Source organism: Pogona vitticeps, chromosome 13 (genome assembly GCF_051106095.1).
Source record: "Pogona vitticeps strain Pit_001003342236 chromosome 13, PviZW2.1, whole genome shotgun sequence".
NCBI lineage: Eukaryota > Metazoa > Chordata > Lepidosauria > Squamata > Agamidae > Pogona > Pogona vitticeps.
In genome coordinates, this window is record NC_135795.1 from 20,171,747 (window position 1) to 20,192,456 (window position 20,710).

Consider the following 20,710-nt stretch of genomic DNA (forward strand, 5'->3'; position numbering starts at 1 on the left):
TATGACGCGCAGCCAATGGGAGACCCGCCTCTTCCAGTGCGGCCAATGCAGAGGGAGGCGGAGGCGGGGCCGGTGAGCGCGTTCCAACCTCCCTCAGGAGCGACTCGCGGCAGCCAATGGCGAGCCGGAGCGATTTCTCGGCGGGAAAAGCGGGAGAGCTGCGAGCGCGTCCCATAGGAGTCGCGGCGACCTCCGAGCGGCAGGGGGCGCTGCGGCGAAGGGCGTCCGAGGCCTAGACCGGAACGTCGCTCCGGCGGGCCGGAAGGAAGCGGAGCGGGCGAGAGAACGAGAGAGAGAGAGAGAGAGAGAGAGAGAGAGAGAGAGAGGGGCCTGGCTGGTCGCGAAGCGCCTCCACCGCCCTGCCTTCTCCTCCGCCTCTTTCGCCTCCGCACGAGCGGCGCGGCCTCCTCCGTCCTGAGGGAGCAGGTGAGCCCCGCCCCCCCGAGAGGCGGAGGGGGGGAGGGAGGGATGGAGAGGGAGGGGGGGCCCCCTTCCTCCTCCTCCTCCGGTGGGCGGGTCGTGGGACTCCGGGAGGCCTGCTCGTGGGAAGAAGGAGATGCGTGTAGCTTTCCCGCGGGCGGGTCGGGGTGGGTTGCCGTATTGGAGCCCCAAAAGTTACTCCTTGTAACTTTTGATCTTGGGAGAGGGGAAAGCTTGCTTTGTTTGGTCCAGACCCGATTTTGGTTTCCATCCCCTACCCCCCCACCCTCTCCCCCCCCCCCCCCCGAATATCCCGAGCCAAGCAAAGTGTGCGGCTTGATCCTCCTCCCGTGGGAGGGTTTCCAGGCATCTGGCCCAGGGATGGGGAAGCCCCTATCTGGCTCCAAGCGGTGACCCTGCACTACAACTCCCATCTTCCCCACTCCCCGCCCTGGCCAGCTGGGTTACCTTTGGGGGGGGGACTTACGACCCTCTAGGTGAGGTCAGACTACAGCCCCCATCATCCCCAGTAGCCAGGGGGAGACGTGCGAGGCCAGCCGCGTCTGGGTCTGGGAGGCGACGGGTGGCCCTCCCAATCCATGGGTCTTGAGGGGGATGGAGCTGGTCAGGGAGGAGGAGGAGGAGGAGGAAGCTGCCAGCTGGGAGGAGCTCCCTTCCCTTCCCCCTTTTGGGGTGCTCTCCCATGCGCCCCAAAAGATTTCTGGCAGCACCAGGGAGGAGACGGGCAGAGTTGCCTTCAGCTTTTGCCCCTGTGTGGATTTTCTGGCCCCGCTGGAAGCCTCTGTGTTAAATAAGGTGGTCTTGCTTTCTACAGAAGGTGTGAGACCCCCCCCCCCCCACTTTCCTGAAGGGAAAAATAAAGGTGCAAGGTGGATGTGTGTGTGTGTGTGTGTGTGTATTGCGCAGTGGACTTTCTTATTTATCAGCAGAATAAGAAGGATAGTGATGTGTGTGTCCCCACTTATGCAGGTGAGATTCCTCCTTTAAGGTTAGAGAGAACTGCATTTTAAAGTACACATGGTAAGGATTTTTGAATGGGGGAACCCATATCTGGGACTCCCTTGGTTTGAAGTGCAACCACAATGATTTAAAAAAAGTGCCTTGTTTCCCCTGAATCAGTTTCTGATTCTGACAGGAGTGAAGAGCTTCCGGGGGGGGGGGGGGGCGCAGGTGACACACCTGTCAGGTTACGCCCTAAAGGTTTCTTGTGTCTTCCAAGCTTTTTGATGGATTTCATTGCCGCCCTGCTCTCTGCCATTCCATTCATTTCTGCTTTTATTGCAGATATCTTGTCCTGATGTTTATTGCTTTTGCATTCCCTTTTTTGTTTTTAAATTCATAGGCTGTTTTACAAGAGGCTTATCTGGAAAGAATGGCATATAATTGAAACACATGTTTCTGTTTTAAGTGGTAGTCTGCTCTTGGGGCCCCTTCGGTAGAAAAGCGACTTGTAAATATGGAGAGAAGATAAAATTAGATCGGCGTACTTCACATTCCCTGCATTGTGTACAGTTGACAGCAAACACAAGTTGAATTACAGGAAGTGATACTGGAAGTAAAGCGCGTTTAGTAGTAGCTGGCCTTTAAAATGAGGCTGGTACATCAGGCAGGCACTGCTTTGCTCATCAGTCTGGTGGCTCCCCCCCCCCCCCAATATATATATATATATTTCAAGTAGCAGCTTTTGGTGCTGCTGTTCTGCTTTGGATGCCTGAAGGGGCAGGGAAGCGATCAGAGTGTTAGGCAGTTTTCCTGATCCGGAGCCAGGTGGCTTACAACAGCTCCCTGAATCCCTCAAGGTAGCACCCTGGCAAGCATTGAAACGGTTATTTCAGCTCAGTACATTCACCTGGAATGTTCTGTGGGCCAGACACGGAGCTTGGAAGAGTTACATCTTTTGCTATTCCCAGCAGTGGTTGCGGTGGCTGCAGGATTCTGCAGGAGCTGTCATCCAGAAAGGAGCTTTTCCCAGGCTTTGGGCCACCAGGGCCCACTCTGTGATGTGGTTGCAAGTGGCGGTTTCCGTAACTGATGTCAGTGCCCTCCTGTGTATTTCGTCTGTTTCTTCCTCTGCTCAACGAGTGGAAAGGCTCTCGGAGCAGCTTATGTACCACTTGGAATAAGGCGCCATAGCCCTCATTCTCTGCCTTCCGACTTAAAAAGATGTGACACCAAAGGAAGAGGAGATGAGGAAGGCAAAGGAAAAAAATTGGTTATTGGGAAAGAGTGGCTCTTTTCAATATTCTGGTTCTTTTTTTGCATTCTTGTGGATTTTGATACCTCTTACACCCCTTCTGTTTTGGGATTCCTGGCTCATGTATGCCTCTCATAATTGCAGGATGCTCTGGACGCTTTGGAATTCCACACAAGCCTTTTTTGTGAGAACCAAGCTGTTCTTCAGTTCTTCCCTGCCTTGTCTCCTTTCCTGAAGTACTTACAGGAACTGGAGTATAACACCAAGCCTTTTCCTGGGTTTTTCTTTTTCTTTGAGGAGAAAGCGTAAGGTTTCTGAATGTCCAGGCCTTGTTAATGCAGTCAGGTGCTCACTCTGTAGGACATGCAGTGAGTCTGTTTAAGACGTAGCAGATGTTTTGCCCAGTTCTAGTGGCTTTTGGGATTGACTGCTGTTGTGTTTATGTGCCTTGGAAAGAGACCAGTAATACATTTTTATAGGCAAAAGTGTTCCTTCACAAAGAAATTTAATAGCTTCATTAAAAGAACACTCTGTTGACTGGGCATCTGGTATTTTCGTGCATGGCTTTGGTAGTGCATGTGTAATTATTTTAAAAGCAGTCTTCAGCAAAGAAAACCAGAATGTTTTTCTTGCTTGTTCCTCTTTTGTTATATGGAATGCGAAGGCATGGATTGCATCAGGATTTAGTAAGAAACGATGATGCAGCCTGGCAAGAGTTAATTTAGATCTTCCCTATGTCTCCTCTGGAGTGGCTGAGAAGAAGAAATGAAGTAGTTGGTACTTCTGCATTAATTGCATTTTTATTGCTATGATGGAATGGTAAACTGTGTTTAATTTTATTTGGGCTCATCCCAAACAAACCAGCTTCATTAAAGTGTGGTTTAAAGTTGGCCTGTGTCCACTAACTGAAGTTCAGCTTAATCACAGTTTGTCTGGTGACAAAATGAAATGGTTTAGTTTTTAAAAAAATGAAAGCATCGAAATGTCTCCTCTTGGCTATGCCAGTGGGTGTGGGCAAGTGCCCAAGTTGGGATGAGGTGGAGGAACGACAGAGCTGTAGAACTGGAAGGGGGATCCCAGGGGCTGCATGACCCCATGAGGGATCCATCACCATCCCGTGAGGCTGGCTCATTCTCCTGCAGCAAAACTGTGGTTTAATGTTGCATCCAAACCAGCTTAAATCTGGTCTCCGCTGCCCCTGTTGTTCGTTTTCCATAATTTATTTCTCACTGCTTGTTTTACGAGGCAGCTGTTCACTGTCTTTTTTTGTTTCAGAAGCTGCCCACTGAAGAAGTGAATGTTTAGGATAACATGTCCAATGTTTCCGTGGATAGAAGCCTCAGACTGCAGGAGATTAAGAAGGGGCTGCAGTTTATACAGTAAGGGCTCCAGGCAACTGGACCTCTGTCATTGGCAGACGGGCTGAATGAAAACATGATAGCATTTTTAATTAATGTATTAATTGTTATTAGTTTTGACAGCTCTGTGTCAGATTGGAAGATCAGCCAGGCCTGGCCTTTCATAGTAAACTTGTGGGCAGGCACTCAAGTGCTGTGCATGGACTGTACCTCACATGCTTTCCAGGCTAAAGCTCTTAAGACTGCAGTTTTGGGGGGGGGGGAGGCGGCCCCTGCTGAAAGCAGCGGTACGTCCTTCTCAGTAATACATAGAGTTGTCCAAGCTGAATAGTACTTGTTGGGACCGATCCATGTGAGGAAACCTGAAGACTCTTTCTGTGGAAGGCAAAATAGGAAGTAATTTTAAGGACATCGAAATTTTTTAAAACTGTGTTTTGGCATTGCTTTTAAAGTCATCTTACTACTATGACGATTAACTATCCCAGGCACTTTGTTTTTCGTTTTGTTATGTTTGTTTTTTATTCTTGCTGTGCTTTCAGTCCCAGTCCTGGGAGGAAGGCAGGATGTAAGAGAAATAAGTAAACCATTAGCTTCTGGGCTTGAGAGAAGTGGTTGTTTAGTCCCTTTCCAACTGTTCCAGCCAGTCACTTGTGGGCAGTGAAGAAGCTGGATCCTCAGGAATCCAGCACTGGGTGGGAGGGCGGGTGGAATTGTGCTCCTCTTAAATCGGTTGAGATCTTGGCCCATTTAGAGAAAAAAAGTCGAGAAGTACTGTATCTTATGTCAGTTTTTGCATGTATGTATAGTATAGTATATATCTGGAATGATTTTCTATTAGTGAGAAGTAGTTAAACTGGAAGACTTTTCATCGGGGAAGATCTATAATGCACACTGTGGGGCTGATTTCTGAATTGCCATGTGCAGGTTTGCAGCGTTCATGCGGCTTAAATGTTGTTCTCAGAATAATGCAAATTACCAGCAAGGAACTTTAAGTCTACAAAAGCCTCTTCCAACTCTGTATGCTCCAGATGTTTTGGCTACAACTCCCATCAGCTCTAGCAGCTCCAGCGTGGCCAGTGGTGATCAGAATTGTGGTTCCAAAATACCTGGAGAGCGCAGGGTTGGAGAAGGTGGGTGTACGTGGTTGGCAAGGCAAATCTAGAAATGTGGTCACAGTCCACAACTGAGGGTTGACAACGCAGCGCTCTCTCTCAGAAAAGCACATTTTAAAACAATTGGATGATTGGGCACATGCCGCTTAGCACATAACTAGCATGTTTCAAACAACAAAATTTTTAATATTTAGAATTTCATATCAGTCCCAGCAGCTTGACAAGGTTGCTGTCATTATATAGAGGACTTTTGGCAAAGAGATGGCACCTTAAGGCCAGTGAAGAAGTGTGTGGCGGGAGGGAGACTGTCAGCCAGTCTTCCCTGTCCCATACTTTTGTATTCGATGCTAGCTCAATTTGGATTTCCTTCTCCCTTTCCAGTCCTTTACAGTCAGTTTTAAGGGTGCTCTAGAGGGGTGGGAGGACATGAAGCAGGGAAGAGTTTGCCGATTCTGGCGGAAGGCACAGGACCTGTTGAAAATAAAGATCCTGGCCTTAAATCACCGCACATGCGCCAGTCAGCATCATTTCCAGAGCCCTTCTGAATCATACAGAGCCTGCCAGGCGCAAGTATCCGCGGTGCATCATGTTGTTTTCCGATCAAAACTGCTGCTACTCTTGGGGACCCATCCTGAGGCAGAGGTTGACTGACGCCTGTAGGAGGTGAGGTGACAAGGGAATTCTAGTGAGTCAAAGTGACTTGTCTGTTGCATCACAAAAGAGTCTTCTGTTCTGCCTTGTCCATGACCGACCAGTCTACTTAAGCAGAAGCCTTAATGGGCTGGAGCGGCTCTGGCAGCAGGCAGGCAACTCAGCTTGGAGAGGACGCCAATGACCGAGGCCCTCCTAGAGGAAAACAGTTAATGAGAATTACCTTTGGGAGGTGCTGTGCTTCTTGCAGGTCAGTATAGCTTTTTGTGGGCAAGATCTGAGTAAGGTCTGACCTCTGTTTTTCCCCCCTTTTCTAGGTCTACTTTACCCTACCCGGGGACTCAAGAACAGTATGAGGTAACACTTTTGTATCCAACCATCCTTCCTATAGATTTATTGCATGCTCACCACAGTGGGGAATCTTTATTTTGGAGGCTATGGTGCTTAAAACGTGGTTCAGTTTTTCCTTAAACAATTCAGTATAAGCACTGATATTATGGTTTCCGTGAGACTTACCTTGGTAACGCCTTACCCTTGAGGAATATCAGGCTGTACTTCGCTGGAAGGGTCAGTGGTCCAGTTTGATGCCGGAGGCCATGGATTTTCTCCTTGGCATCTCGGCGCTGGGCCAGGAAAGAATTTGTTTCGGCTGTAGAGAGCTATAGCTGATCAGCATTGATGTAATGAGGCTAATGTCTGGACGGAGAACCAGGCACGGAAGAAGTCGGCTTCCGCGGTTTCTGCTCTTGCGTTGTGCTTGTCTGATTCCCTGTGAATGCCGTGGGTGAGAACGGTCGAGGGCTCCCGAAGGGGCCGGGGAGATGTAGTTGGCTGTAAAGGCTGAATACTTCCCTTTCGCGTGGCTTGTCTTTTCTCCCAGAGTAGCCAAGGGAAGGAGTCCGAGAGTGTGCTCTGCTGTTTTTGTCTTCTTTTTGCATGCTGCCCTTGCCCACTGTCTGGGGCTCTGAAGCGGTTGCTAAGGGCCTCTGTAAAGATTGCATCTCAGAGAGAGCTGGGTGGCAGCTGGCCCTTCGGCTGGCGGGACTTAAAGAAAGAAAGGAGAAGTCGTGACCGATGTACCTCCAATGCGCGAGCCTGCCCGTGAGGGTTTGACCCATTTTCTGGGGTTTTTGTTTTTGTTCCAGATATTCATACGAGAGCTGGTTCGAAACCTGTTCAATGAGGGGAACGATGCTTACCGAGAAGGTGACTGGGAAGGATCGCTGAACCACTATTCCGAAGCTTTAAATATAGCTGATTATGCCAGTTCTGAAGGGGTCCATATTCCTGATGACATATTAGAGAAGCTGCATGTGAATCGCATTGCTTGTTATTCCAGGAAGGTGCGTCCCTGCCTGGGAAGGTTGGCTGAGCGACACGGGCTCGCTGCTTGATGGAGAGCTGGATCTCCTCGGGTGGGGGGCCGTGTGGGAGAGAGGAAGGGTCACTAGCTGAAAACTCACCAAGAGGCCTCTTGCCAGCCGAGGGGCCACCTGTGGCAGCGTCGTCTTCTTCTTTTGCCTGTGGGCTGGCAGTTGGGGGGGGGGTCCCTGTGGGAGGTCTTGAGAGGCTGGCTGTTGCCCAGTGCAATCCCTTGACACACACACCCTAGCTCTTTTCACTCAGGGAAAAGGAGGTGCCCTGAGCTGTTTTCCTCCCAAGAGGAGGATCATGATCTCGGAACTTACTGTGCTGTTTTGCACGAAAACCAGTCACAGCAGCCTTCTCCAAAAGCCTTACTACAACCTCTTCATTTTAAACCCCCACCCCAGGGAGGGAGAGATCTAGATGACCTGATGCATTTCCTTAGGTTCTCTGCTACGAGGGCCTTCCTTTGGGGTGTCGAGCATCCTAACGAGATGTCGGAAACCTTTCTTTTCTTCGTTTGGCGCAGGGCCAGCACAGCAGAGTTCTGGAAGACTGCGTGGTGGTTTTAAAACTGAACGAGAACAATTTCAGAGCTCTCTACCGGAAGGCCAAGGCCTTAAAAGAACTGGGGAGGATCAAGGAGGCTTACGACGCAGTTGCCAAGTGCTCCCTGGCTGTGCCACAAGTAAGTGGAGGGTTTGGGGGTCATTTTCTTGGCCTTTACCTTTCCATATGGTGGGAATAACACAGAAGTTAGTTGTCGATGGTTATGCTGTCAAGGAAGAAATGGGGCCAGCTTTTGTGGTATGTTCTGGTCTGGCGACTCAGCCAGCCGCCCCAGAACCACATGCGGCGGCCTGTGCATTGTGCAAGTGATCCGCTCCACTGCCGTGGCGTCCCGACACAGATCAAGTCCACGGGCAAAATCTTGAGAAAATCGTAAGAATGGAAGGGTTACAGGTTGTCTGGAAATCTTGGGAATGTCCATCATGTTCTTTTTTTCTTCTTTTCAGGATGAAAATGTAATAAAATTAACACAAGAACTTGCTCAGAAGCTTGGATTAAAAATAAGAAAAGCTTACGTAAGGGCAAAGGTAGGTGGAAGCTGTTTTCCGCTACTGATTTAAAACGTTTTCTTTAGGGTTTGGTTATTTATGGTCATATCCTTCTTTACAGCCTTCCCCAAACTCTGTTTCTGGAGAAGGATCAAATAAGGTAAGATTCTGGTGTCTTTTGCATTTAAACGGAGTATGTTGGACATGAAAATGTAACCTGTCAGAAGAGATACATTAGATTCCTTTCATGTGCGGCTTTGCACTGTGCCAGATTTTGTTTGCTAGAAACAGGTAGAATGGATTGCTTTGGGGTTTTTAGTAATCGCTGTGTGCTCCTGCTACAGAATCGTTCCCCAGGATTCTTAATAATGGAGCATAAAGGTAAATATGCATACAGCATGCTCGGTGATGGTGGGGAAGGCCACGTGGGTGCCAGGCGGGTTCATGGTAGGACAGCTGGTATGTTTGTTTTGAGGTTTGTTTGAAAGCACCTTTCTCGGAGGAGTGAAACCTTTGTGGCCAGAGGCTTTCAGCAGCTCAGCTTGCTTTCCCTCTGCAATGGTCTGGCTCCCTATTTTGAGGGTGGGGTTTCCATAACTATATGTCAAGGCAGGAGATGTTTGTTAAAACTTCTAATGACATGCAGTTTTAGAGTAAATGTTTCCTCCGAGGCCTGGTTGTGGAAGCCTCTTGATAATGGATTTTTTTTGCTTGTTTGCAGGGTTCAAATCCGTCTGTAGAAGATATTGAATCAGGTGAGGCTTCTTGGATGCAGCCGTGGCAAAGCGGGGTTTCCCCCCTCTTTTTTCCTACTAGTAGGCTTGTTTTTATGTAGGTCAGCTGAGAGTCGTTCTATCGCCTTTTCTTTTGCATGGGTTTCTCAGTTGGTTGGTCTTTATGGCTTCTGCATGGGAATAGATTTGCCTGCTTCCAGATGGTGGGGGCGGTTCCTGCTTCCCTCTAAGCAGGCAGGAGCATGGGGACCGGAGTGGTTGGCAGGTGGTGGCCAACCTTCCTTCCCCGGGTGCCCCCTTTGAGCTGCTCTGGACATGTCTTCCTGGGAATGCTGTCTTTTAGGCATGTTAGTTCTGTAGATCACGAGGGAGCTATGCTTCTCACTTCTGTGATCAAGTGGTGAGGAGTGGGCTGCGGTCATGTTGGCACTCACGCTGGGAGGGTTGGCATGGAGGGCCCAGCAGCTGCTGTAGCTTTTGGCTGTGATAGCCTTTGAAAATGTCGTAAGTTTCCCCCCCCCTCTTTTTCCCCCTCTTTACTGCATATTGATGTCTGTTGCAGATTTTTCCATTTGGAAGGAAAAGGTTCTCCCTCCTGCCCCCTCCTCCTCCTCCTCCCCTTCCGGTTTTGCTCCTGAGCTGTCGAGCGATCTGTCTCCGTTGCCCATGGCCTCTCTCCTCACCCTTCCGTCGGAGAAAAACGCTCTGCCAAATGGAGGCTCTTTCCCCCTCCCGGAAGGTTGCCTGGACTGTGGGGATGGGGACGACGTTCTCGGGGATGAAATCGATGAGTTGCTGGATTCGGTGTCCGACCCTGGGGAGAGTGTCATGGTGAGCCACCTGGCCTCGGACCTTGCTGTGCAAACCGGCAGAGTTCCCCTGAAACCAGGGAGTGGGGATGGGGGAGCACAGGCCTCCGGGCGGGGTGGGGCGGGGGGGGGAGAGAAAAAAGATTCCTCTATGTCTTCTCCTGCCCAGTTGACTTGGGGAATTGCCGCTGGGTCTGTCTGTGCATGTGCGGAGCTGATGCTCAGCCGCAGAACTGGGGGGCCTCCCCAGCTGCATCCTGAAGGAAACGGGGGGGGGTGAGCAGCAGCAGCACCAGGAAGGTGCCGATCCCTGTGGCTTAATGCTGAGGTCCTGAAAGGGCAAGCGCTTGCGAGGCATCACCTGGCTGGTCTTGAGTCTAGATTCTTTTCCTTCCTGTCCTAGCAGAGCACAGTTGTCCGCGGAGCCCTCCCGGCGGCCACCATGGCTCCCAGCATCCCCTTTTCTGCTCCTTTGCTTGGGACGTTGCCGGTCGGGCCTGGATTTGTCCCTGCGGTCTCTTATTCAGACATGTATTCCTCTCAGCCCTTGGTCTCTGCCCTGGACAGCTTTTGTTCCTCTCTCAGTCATTTCTCCATTGGGGATTCTACTAAAAGAGGTAAGCCTGCAGCGCTAGACCACCTGAACCAGTGAAGGATGTAAAGTGAAGCCGTCTTCCAGAAATCCCACTGGGAGAATGCCCCCCCCCAGAGATGCTGACTGGGGGATTCTGGGAGCCTCGGTGGGAAGCAAGGAAATCTTCAAGTCCTGCTTTTACCCTAAGAGGCGTCTCATAAGGCAGACGGCCCTTGCAGTCTTAGATGAGTTTCTCACGGTGGCTGCCTGCAAGTCAGGGAGCAGTTGCTATGCTAGCTTGCGGCCTCAAAACTGCCAGAGACTGGGGGCACCTTAAAAGACAAGCCTGTTTTATTTGAGCTCAACACTTGCGGTCTTCAGCAGCCCATGTCCTGCATCTGTTGTGTTGGCCTGTGGCTCACAGATGTTATGCCATGTAAAGCCTGTTAGGCTTGAAGCTGCTGCAGGATACTAATGGGAGGGCACTCTGTGGCACACACACCAATGCTGTGCTGTTTGGGAGGGTGGCTTCACCCCTTTGTGGCACACTGGTTTGGGAATCCCTGCAGCAGGAACCTGGGGAGGTTCTTTGTAAAGGCAATGTTACATTCGCTCAGTTGAGCTTCCTTTTTGCTTGCGTGCAGACTAACCTGTAGGTGTTCTCCGTCCTGACAGATACGCCCGGTTCTCTTTCCAGAGATGTCTCTTTGGCATTAAACAGCAGTTCCCCTCTCCGACTTGTAAGTTCCCCTGCGGGTGCTGTTTTCCCAGATGTTCTGAAGCTCTGATGCTGCTGCTTCGGTATGCTGGAGGTGTTCACTCTTCTTGTTGGTGTTTTTTGGTTTTTGGCAGATGAACGGGCCTACAAGCTTGTTTGGCTCCGACAGCTATATGGGCCTCCCGAGTCCCTCTCGCAACGACTATTCTAGCGTGTTTGGCAGTGCGCCGGGAAATGTGCCTGTCTCAGTGCCGGCATCCTTAGTTGCCCGAAACCCTTTGGAAGGCACTCATGAGTTAAGACAGGCCTGCCAGGTGTGCTTTATCAGAAAAGGTAAGGCGCAAAAGCGGAACATGTTGCAATTTAATGTGGGAGGGTGTACCATTTTCTATCCAAAAAAAGGTGAATTTTCCAGACTTCAGTTTGTCTTTCGATGATGTCAGACTTACTAAGAACTCTACGAACTGACTCTCGTGCTTACTTGCCAAGCACAGAGACCAGGTTTCGAAGTCTAAAGCAGTGGTCCTCAACCTTGGGCCTCCAGATGTTCTTGGACTACAACTCCCAGAAGCCTTCACCACCACCTCTTCTGGCCAGGATTTCTGGGAGTTGAAGACCAAGAACATCTGGAGGCCCAAGGTTGGGGAACACTGGTCTAAAGGGACTTTTACTGGTTTAGCTTAGATGTTACTGTTTCAGATTATCGTCCTGTTTGACAACACCAGAATGCAGTGGGTGTCTCTTTTGGGATGGTGAAAGATTTCGCCCTTTTCCCTCCCACTTAAAATCATTTGTTCTTTTCATAGATCTGTGGCATGACACAGATCTTCCCTTTTCTTCATGTGTTGAAGGAAACGGGTATTGCAGGACACAAGATTTGGTCATTGAATGGGTGTACTAGACCAGGAATGTCTGTTTTCTTGAACCCCCATTAGTGAACAGGAGGTCTTCAAAGCAGGGTTAGCTTGGCTGAAGTTGAATGGGTGTTTCCCCCCCCCCCAAAAAAAAATGTTTTTGTTACTCTGGTTGTAGCAGGGTGAGAAATATAGAACAGCTTCTTTCAGCAGAGCATTGGGTGGTGTGTTTAATAAACGAGTAAGCCTCTCTCCATTTCTTCTAGATCCAAAATTACTGGAGTATACCTACCATCCCAATCTGGAGCACCTCTGCAAGAAGGATATTCTGATAGGTAGAATAAAGAGTTCGGAAGATAAATCATGGAAAAAAATAAGGCCAAGGCCAACCAAAACGCAGTACGTGGGACCATATTATATATGTAAAGGTAAGGGCTTAGATCGGAAGATCTTTGTGTTGTTGTCCCAGGACAGGCGCTTTCGCCCCTGAGAAAAGGTGCATGTGCGCTAGTAGAAGGGGTGTTTTGTCATTCCCTTTCTTCTCCTGCCACCCCCTCCCAGATGTTGCAGCTGGAGAAGAGTGTCGATACGCCGGCCACTGCACCTTTGCGTATTGTCAGGAGGAGATTGACGTTTGGACCCTGGAGCGCAAAGGGGCTTTCAGTCGCGAAGCGCTCTTTGAAGGCAAAGGCGAGATCAGCTTGACCGTCTCTCGCCTTCTCCAAGAACATCACGGGCTGTTTATGTTTCTTTGCGAGGTGAGGGGTTTCCTTAAAACATTCAGGTGGCCCAAGGACAAAGCAGTGCACTGTGTGTGTGTGGGGGGGTCGGCCACGGGGACGTGGTCCTCAGAGTGGTTTCCTGCATGGCTGAAGTGGGTTTTTAAAAAACTTCAATAGGGCAGTGTTGATTAAAAGAGGGAAACCTTTAATTTCCTTTAATTATAAGCCTCTTTCCCCAGGTTTTTTTATCAGTCTTTCTTTAAATTAGCCTTGTTATTTTAGCTTTTGTTATTTTAGCAGAGTTGCAAGCCTTTGTTAATTAAACAGTCCATTACTGTGAAGTTAGTTGAACTCTTGGTAGGGTATTAATGGGGAGCAATGAAGTAATCTGTAACGAATTTAAATCGTTCTGTTTTTATAGTAATAAGTTTTGGGGGCCAGAATGGGTTTTGCTTCTCAAGTAATTTAAAAATATATATATTGTCAATTTTAGTATAAGAATCAATGATGAAAGTACAATGGTTAGTATCCTGTTGGTTATATATGTGTAATGGGAATGCCAGCTGTGCAGACTGCCTCAGTGGTCCAAGCAGGTCGTGTCTCCCAGAGTTGTGGCTAAAATCGAGGTGCCCGGCTCATCAGATTGGCGTGGCAGCTTTCACGATTGCCCTTCCACGGGGTCTAAATATCAGGGAGGCTAAAATATCCCTGTTTTATAGAAGATCCCTGTTCTCTGCCAATGGGGGAGGGGGCAGAGGAGGGTAAGCTACAAAGCCCCCTCTTACTCCTGGCCCCTTTGGCTCTGCCCAGTCGGGACCTCTAGACCACAGAATGGGGCCGTCCTCTCATCAAGTCACGAAGCTGAAAAAAAAAACATGGTGGGTTGCATTTTCTGGAGTAATTAGATGTGTTGGTTTTTTGTGTGTGTTTGTTTCAGAAATGTTTTGAGCATAAGCCCAGGATAATAAGCAAAAGGAATAAGGAGAATTCTTCGACTTGCTCCCACCCTGCTATGCATGACTTCGAAGAGAACAAGTACGTTCAAAATCTTGCTCGGACTTAAAAGTAGCAAGAGATTGCTTCCTACTTAAAAGAGAGTTTTTGTGTGTGTGTGTGTTCGTGCATGATAATTTGCAGCTATTAAGAGGTGGACATTTTCACTTCCGGTAAGAAAAGGAGTGTGAAGGAGATACAGCAGTGGTCCCCAACCTTGGGCCTCCAGATGTTCTTGGACTTCAACTCCCAGAAATCCTGGCCAGCAGAGGTGGTGGTGAAGACTTCTGGGAGTTGTAGTCCAAGAACATCTGGAGGCCCAAGGTTGGAGAACACTGAGATACAGAACTCAAATGTTGGGGCCAGGTAGAGGCCGGCGTCTGTTTCAGGAGCCCTGGTGGGTCTAGATGTACTTCTCCACATGCCGCTGGTTTTAAAAGCTACTGTTCTTATGTCCCAAATTGGATTATTGTTCTTTTTTTTTTACTCTATTCTCTTGATTTTGATACTCGTGACCCTTTTTTTTTGTGAAGACATGGGAGCTTCCATGAGCTTCAGCGTGAATGTCGCGGCTTTCCTCCCACTTCTTTAGGTGAGGGGTCTCTTTGGGGGGGGGGTAGAGCAGGGTTCAGTCTAGTTTTTCAGACCTATCATGTATACTAGACATGTCCTGAGGCAGGAGCCAAGATTGTAGCCCGGTGGAGAGACCCTGCTCAGGTATGCTCTCCCCCATTTTCTTGTAGTCTCTCCTGCTTCAGCTGCAGTCCCTTGTGCCTCTGGTTTAAATGAAGGACAAACAGGACGGAAAGCTTAGTGATGAGGCGAAAGGCGCAGCGCTGGCCTAAGGGGCTTTGGCTGTAAGAGGGGCTTGGTCTCCCTCTCCCAGCCAACTCAACAGTTTCCTGTTGTTTAAAACGGAGCGCGCGAAACGTTTGCTAGGGGATTGCGTCTGATGTATTCGTTCTCTCTGTCGCATGGCCTTCTGAAGAGACTTTTTAAAAGCACATTTCCTCTGCTCACCCCTGACCTGTAACAACCACAAACCCCCCCTAGGTGCCTTGTCCACATTTTGCGAGAAACGACAGTGAAGTATTCCAAGATACGCCCTTTTCACCCTCAGTGTCAACTAGACCTGTGCAGGCATGAAGTTCGCTACGGCTGTTCACGGGATGATGAGTGTTTCTACGCTCACAGTCTTGTGGAGCTCCAAGTGTGGATGATGCAGAATAAGACAGGTAAGGGGGAGGCCAAGAGCAGGGGGAGGTGGTTCCACACAGGCCTCTGTGCATGGGCAGAGTGCCTTTTCCCTGTTGCTCAACGACTGCACCCTTCATTAATGCTAATGGAGGTAGGGGGCCACCCTCCCTCTCAGCTCCCGGGGGCTTTAAAATATGACAGATTTTTATGGTTGGCGAAAATAGCCACAGTGCAGGTACCTCCATGAAATGTACATTTGGGACATACCGTTCGGTAAGAAACATTAAGAGACTTTAAACGTGCCTACGATGTAATGGGTCGTATTTCTGGGGAAGCACACCTAAGCTTTTAAAAAACCTTTGAAAAAGTCTGTTGCTGATGCTGAAGTGCTTGTAAGGCAGCCTTTTGGGACTCTCGTTGGTGCTTGTGCTCCAAGGGCAAGGCCCGTCACAATTGCCTAAGAGGTGTCTCTCCTTTCTCACAGGTATTACTCAGGAGGCTATTGTTCAAGAGTCAAAAAAATATTGGCAGAATATGGAATCAAATGCGCACGGAGCCCAGGTATTTTTCTCCCATTGCCTTGTGAAGCAACCAGCATAGCTGACTTGAGACCCTTCCCCCCCATCTCCATCCTCCATTTATCTTTGTTTATTATGCTGCTCGTTTACTATTCCCCGTGTGCCTGCTGGGCCTTCATTAGGCAGCTGGGGGGAACCCAGCAGTGTTGCTTGTGAAGACATCTGCGGATGAATCCTTGCGCAGGCCTTAAGATGAGGCCTTCCCAGCCCTCGGTTCTCACCTCACAGGATCTCCGTGCTTAACAGGTGGAAGAGAATCGAGAGACATCTTTTTGGAAAGAATCTTATTCTAGGAGCATCAAATATTGCATCTAGCCTCCTTCGCTTGGTGCTTTCTATGACTTCGAAGGAAGCTGAACCAAAATTTTAAAACTAACATTTCCAGTTATTCAAGTTACCCGTGGCATTTCTTACTTTTCAAACTGTGCATCTCTTTGACACATTTTGAAACTCCCTTTTGTTTCGAAAGCAGTTAGCGATGTATTGGGAGACACTCTCCTCCAAGAAACACTGAGTTGAAATGCATTTGAGTCTTTAGAATTGAGCAGTACTACAATTTGGATCCAGATTCTACAGTTAGTCAGGTTTTGCCTCTTTTTTTAATTTTAAAATGTTGACCGGAAAAGGAGAATCAGTGCAATCAGTTTAATCACAATAGAACCAACTGCTATAAAAACTAACAAAATTTGAGGGGGAAAAAAGTTGTAAACCTGTTCAGGGAAATGATGGGAGTCTTGGGGGGGGGGTCTCTCCTGCCTGCTGGGGCTCAGCCGGGGGAAAAGCCACCTTTGCAGGAGGAGCCGGCCGCCTCCTGTCTCCTTGCGTCTTGGCTCTGCTATTTTTGCAGCCCTAAAACGCCCTTGTGTTTTGCTCTGTCTTTCAAGATTCTCACCAACCAAGCAAAGCACGGCTCTCTGAATCTGAAAATGAAGTTTGTTTGCGCTCAGTGTTGGAGAAACGGCCAAGTTAGTGAGCCGGACAAGAACAAGAAGTACTGCAGTGCGAAAGCGAGGCACCCGTAAGTCACATCGCTTGGTTCTGCCTCTTGGTGGAAGGCCCTTCCGTGGTGGGAGTTACAGCCCAGGTCTGGAAGGCATCAGGTGGGCAGGGAGCGGATCTAGAAGTTGGTCCGCAGGTATGTGATGTATCCAGGCCGCTACCTGCTTTTCTCTTCCTCTTTGGAACAGGGTTGGCATGAGAAAGTAATGAACTTCATAGGTAATCCAGTAAGTCATGAGCAGTGGCGTTTCCTTGAGTGAAGTTCCTGCTCTCTGGGAACGGACCTTTCCTTGCACAGCTTTCTTTTTCCCTGTAGCGGCTCCGCACGGTCACTTATTGCAACCCCCGTTTCTCTGAAAGGCTCTCTCCTTTTCCAGGTGGACCAGAGATCGTAGGGTGCTGCTGGTGATGTCCAACGAGCGCAAGAAGTGGAACACGATCCGCCCTCTGCCCACCAAGAAGCAAGTGCCTTTGCAGTTTGATGTGAGCAGGACTTTAAAAAACCGGGGTTTGGCTTTTTGTGTCGTTTTATTTGGTTCTAGAACTAAGTTGTCAGGGCTCAGATTTGTTGGCATATTTTGTTATCCAGCACTGGTGGAATTAAGACTTTAAAGGGGTGCACAGGACTTAAAATAAGAAAGGGGCGGGGGAAATCACGTATAATTGAGCTTATGTGACTCTGGCATTTTCCTCTTTCTTCTCTAGTTGTGTAATCATATTGCTTCAGGCAAGAAATGTCAGTATGTGGGGAACTGCTCTTTCGCTCACAGTTATGAAGAGCGAGAAATGTGGACTTACATGAAGGAGAATGGCAGTAAGTAATTGAAGTGGAGATGTATGCCTCTTGGCACTCTGATAACCATCGCCTGCCTCTGGTGTGAGAGCGAGTTCATTCAGCTTCATCCTGTCCAAAAAGCAAGCCTCAATCCAGTGCTAAATTTGCACACTGTGGTTTAGATTATGCCCGTTATGTAGATTCTGTGCAGATCTGATGGCCTAATATGTTCTGTTTATCTCATTCTGGCTGGGGCAGAGCCTAGCGTGCCTCAAACGGGCCATCCTGGGTGAGCGGGCAGGCTTTCCGGGCAACAGGATGGATGAGACCAGGTACTGGAGTGATGTGCTCCACTCAACTTGTGCACAGCTACAAGGCTCTGAAACACCAGAACCTTTCTCCTGGATTGGCTTTGCAAAGTGTCTTTGATTTCCAGAAGGTGCCTTACTTAAACACAGTTAAATGGATGGATAATATTTTTCTATTAATCTTTAAAGGCAAGCAACGGATGTAATATCTCACAAATGCTTATTCCCCATTGTCTAAATCGGGAGCTTTTGTGTGGCATGTAAGAGTTATTTCCTGTTTGTGTCTGCTTAGCTACGGAAATAGAGCAAAGAATAAACCCTGTATAGGAGCTGTTCTCGTTTGGATCCCAGAGAGCAGGACCTTCTGAAAACATTTCCAGCAAATGGGATCGGTTTAATTCGGTGGCAGTTGACGTCCAAGCCACCAGCCCTGTCCGTTGCCCTCATTCCGTTAACAGGACTCCAGACATGAACTGGGGTGGGTGAAAGTTAGGAGGGGGCATAGACGAGAGAACAAGCTTTTTGTTCTTCCTCCTCTGAGGCAGCTGCGCCTTGTCCAATTCCTCCCCCTTTGAATGTCTGCAGATCACCTGGGAGCCCCCGAGGCTTGTCCGAGAGAGGGAAGCCTTTCCTGGACGCGATCAGCCCGAGGGTCTTGGGCCACGTTCCTCAAGAGAGAGGCGTCACTTCCGACCCATTCAGTTGACTTGCTCATATCTTAATTTCTACAAACTTAACTTCAGCTTCTGTTTTCACCTAGTTCAAGACATGGAGCAGCTGTATGAAATGTGGCTGAAGAGCCAGAAGCCCGAAAAGGGGGAGGATTCCACTGCTCAGGCGAACAGGGAGAACGGGAAGCAAATCCACATGCCGACCGACTATGCAGAAGTTACGGTAAGTCCTGAAGGTCCACCAGTGAGTGTGGGACCTTCTTCCTCTGTGCCCGCGAGGTGAAGGCTGGCATGTGTCTTAGGAAAATAAAGTTTAAAAAAAAATTGGCCCAGAGCGAGTGGCCAGTTCACTTCCTAGAGGGATGTGATTGACCCTTGGGGGGAAGGGGAGGGGTACCTTATCCAGACCTGTAGGGGCTCCCCGAGCGCCAAAGACTCACCACAACCACCACGGGAAGTGACCCACAGCGTGTGCCTGTTTGAGCCAGGTGGACTTCCACTGCTGGATGTGTGGGAAGAACTGTAACAGCGAGAAGCAATGGCAGGGCCACATTGCGTCCGAAAAGCATAAAGAGAAAGTATTCCACACAGAAGATGACCAGAACCGCTGGCAACATCGTTTTCCAACGGGCTATTTCAGCATTTGTGATAGGTAGGTGCTTTTCAATGTGCTTGGCATTTATGCAGCTGCCTGGTCGCAGAGAGCTCGCCCTTGGGTTGAGATTTGAGATTTCTCAAAGTCGTAGAGGGACAGCATCAGGCCAACCATTTCGAGCCACTTCTGGCATGCTGTTTGAACTCCTTTCCCAGCAGAGAGGACGGGGCTTCTGATGGTTCTCCTGGACAGCCGCCTTTTCATCAGTAATGTTACCCTGGGGAAACAGTCACTTCCTGGAAGCCTGAGAATCAGGAATCAGTCTGCTGATTTTTACGGCAAATCCCCCAGATCTTTACCAGGAGATCAGAGCTGAGTCTTGATGTGCAGCTGTGCACGGAGATGTTCAGTAACACATGGCCTGATGGAATTGAACACCACACACAGAGAGAGATTTTGCTGGGGTCGTTGTGTGGAGCCCGTTTATCATACAGTTGAGAGGGAAGTGGGGTGCAAACATGCCAGGGTTTAGAGAGAAAAATCCCGGTCACTGTTTGAAAGTGTTTCAGCTTCAGGCAGCCAAGTGTCTAGGGCTGTCAATCGTTTGCGGGATGTTTTACCTGTGCTACTAGCTTTTTTTTTCTTCCTCATTTTCTCCCCCCTCCAAACAGATATATGGCTGGTACTTGTGTTGAGGGGAACAACTGTAAATTTGCACATGGACCTGCCGAGCTGCGCGAATGGGAGGAGAGGAGGCACGTTCTAAGAATGAAGCTCAGCAAAGCTAGAAAAGACCACTTGATTGCTCCAAATGATAATGACTTTGGAAAATATAGTTTTTTGTTTAAAGATTTAAACTAACACGAAATAATGATGCATTTGTGTTGCCAGATGGAAGCATAAAATCAGAATTTGACAAATAATCAAAAGCATGTGACAGAAGCTGCAGATTTCCTGCTTTTATTGGCCTGTATTGTTCCTCCTGAAGAAGAAAATGTAGTAGATGTGTAGTGGGGGGGACAGGGAGTTGGCAGGTCTGTCTCTGCTCTCATGAAACAGAACGGTGGCGTAATAATAAAAACACAGCCTGAAGTCTTAATGTGCTCATTCGCCTTCTGTTGTTGGACAGAAGAAGGTTGGTTGGAGAATAACGGGAGGGTGGAGTTCTCATGCTGAGGGGCCCCCCTCGTTTCGGTCCTTCAGCTGGAAACTTTTTAAAGGTAAGCTTCTTAAAACAGAGGTCTCGGGCTCGGAAGAAAATGATGGATGAAATTTCTTCAGATGTTTTAATGGAGAGGATTTGTTTAAAACAACTTTGCTATTTATCTCTATGTAGGTTGCTTAATAAAAAGATTTTTTTCTTATTAAAAGAAGATTTAAAGCAAAATAACCATTTAACGACAATATATGTTGAATGGGGTATTTTTCTCTATTTGTATGTTTCAATATAACTTACTGAAAAGGATCTTGGAAGAAAGAGACATGCATTGATTTTTTTTTTTGGGGAAATCAAGTAGTTACAATTTCTGTTTCTCGGTCTTTGCTGTTTCAATGATGATTTTGAAAGATTCCACTTGTATGTCAGTATTGTGTATCGTATGGACCAATATTGCCTGTAATAAAGATAACTTTACATAAAAAATATTTTTCCCCCTAAACCTACCTTTAGATTCCTGAAAGGGTCACAGCCATTTCTCCCTGTAGCAGCTTCTCCAAACCTCTCTCTTCTCCCCCCCCCCAGGGTTGAGACTCAAAACTCCCACCTTGCTTGGGGGTGGGTTGTTTGTGGCCCTGGATGTAAGAGGTACGGTAAAGACACCTGGAGGGGGGAGTGTATTCGGGGGAGAAGAGGCTGGTGGACTCTTCTCCCGACTGCGCTGGACGTGCCCGGCTGAGAGAGAGGTGCACCTCCTGGGGGGCTGACGCGGCTCCCTCCTGGACCCTGGGGAGGGCCCCCGATTTCGGCTGCCCCTCCTCTAGTGTGTGGTTTCTTGCTCTCCTATC

General features: G+C 48.7%; 1 protein-coding gene across 4 annotated transcripts; it reads left to right on the plus strand.

Moving 5' to 3' along the window:
• Nucleotides 1–181: 181 nt before the first annotated feature.
• Nucleotides 182–20,348, plus strand: ZC3H7A (zinc finger CCCH-type containing 7A). 4 transcript variants are annotated; one of them, XM_020808389.3, is made up of 23 exons: nt 182–426; nt 3,911–4,014; nt 6,074–6,113; nt 6,902–7,099; nt 7,651–7,809; nt 8,138–8,218; nt 8,301–8,339; nt 8,901–8,934; nt 9,476–9,744; nt 10,126–10,339; nt 10,972–11,036; nt 11,149–11,347; nt 12,135–12,296; nt 12,430–12,626; nt 13,528–13,625; nt 14,637–14,818; nt 15,265–15,341; nt 16,243–16,376; nt 16,735–16,840; nt 17,063–17,171; nt 18,201–18,334; nt 18,600–18,763; nt 19,378–20,348. In XM_020808389.3, exons 2-23 carry the CDS (start codon nt 3,947–3,949, stop codon nt 19,565–19,567), a joined length of 2,919 nt encoding a protein of 972 aa, XP_020664048.2. In that variant the 5' UTR covers nt 182–426; nt 3,911–3,946; the 3' UTR covers nt 19,568–20,348. The 4 variants fall into 4 exon arrangements, with proteins under 4 accessions (XP_020664048.2, XP_020664049.2, XP_020664051.2 ...); XM_020808390.3 differs by having other exon boundaries at nt 3,914–4,014; XM_020808391.3 differs by having other exon boundaries at nt 183–426; nt 10,129–10,339.
• The last annotated feature ends 362 nt before the right edge of the window (nt 20,349–20,710 follow it).

Coding starts and splice junctions, on each gene's coding strand:
- ZC3H7A (XM_020808389.3), top strand. CDS start 3,947: ATGTCCAATGTTTCCGTGGATAGAAGCCTCAGACTGCAGGAGATTAAG. Junction 8,340..8,900: donor CTGGAGAAGGATCAAATAAG/GTAAGATTCTGG, acceptor GCTTGTTTGCAG/GGTTCAAATCCGTCTGTAGA. Junction 12,297..12,429: donor ACCATATTATATATGTAAAG/GTAAGGGCTTAG, acceptor ACCCCCTCCCAG/ATGTTGCAGCTGGAGAAGAG.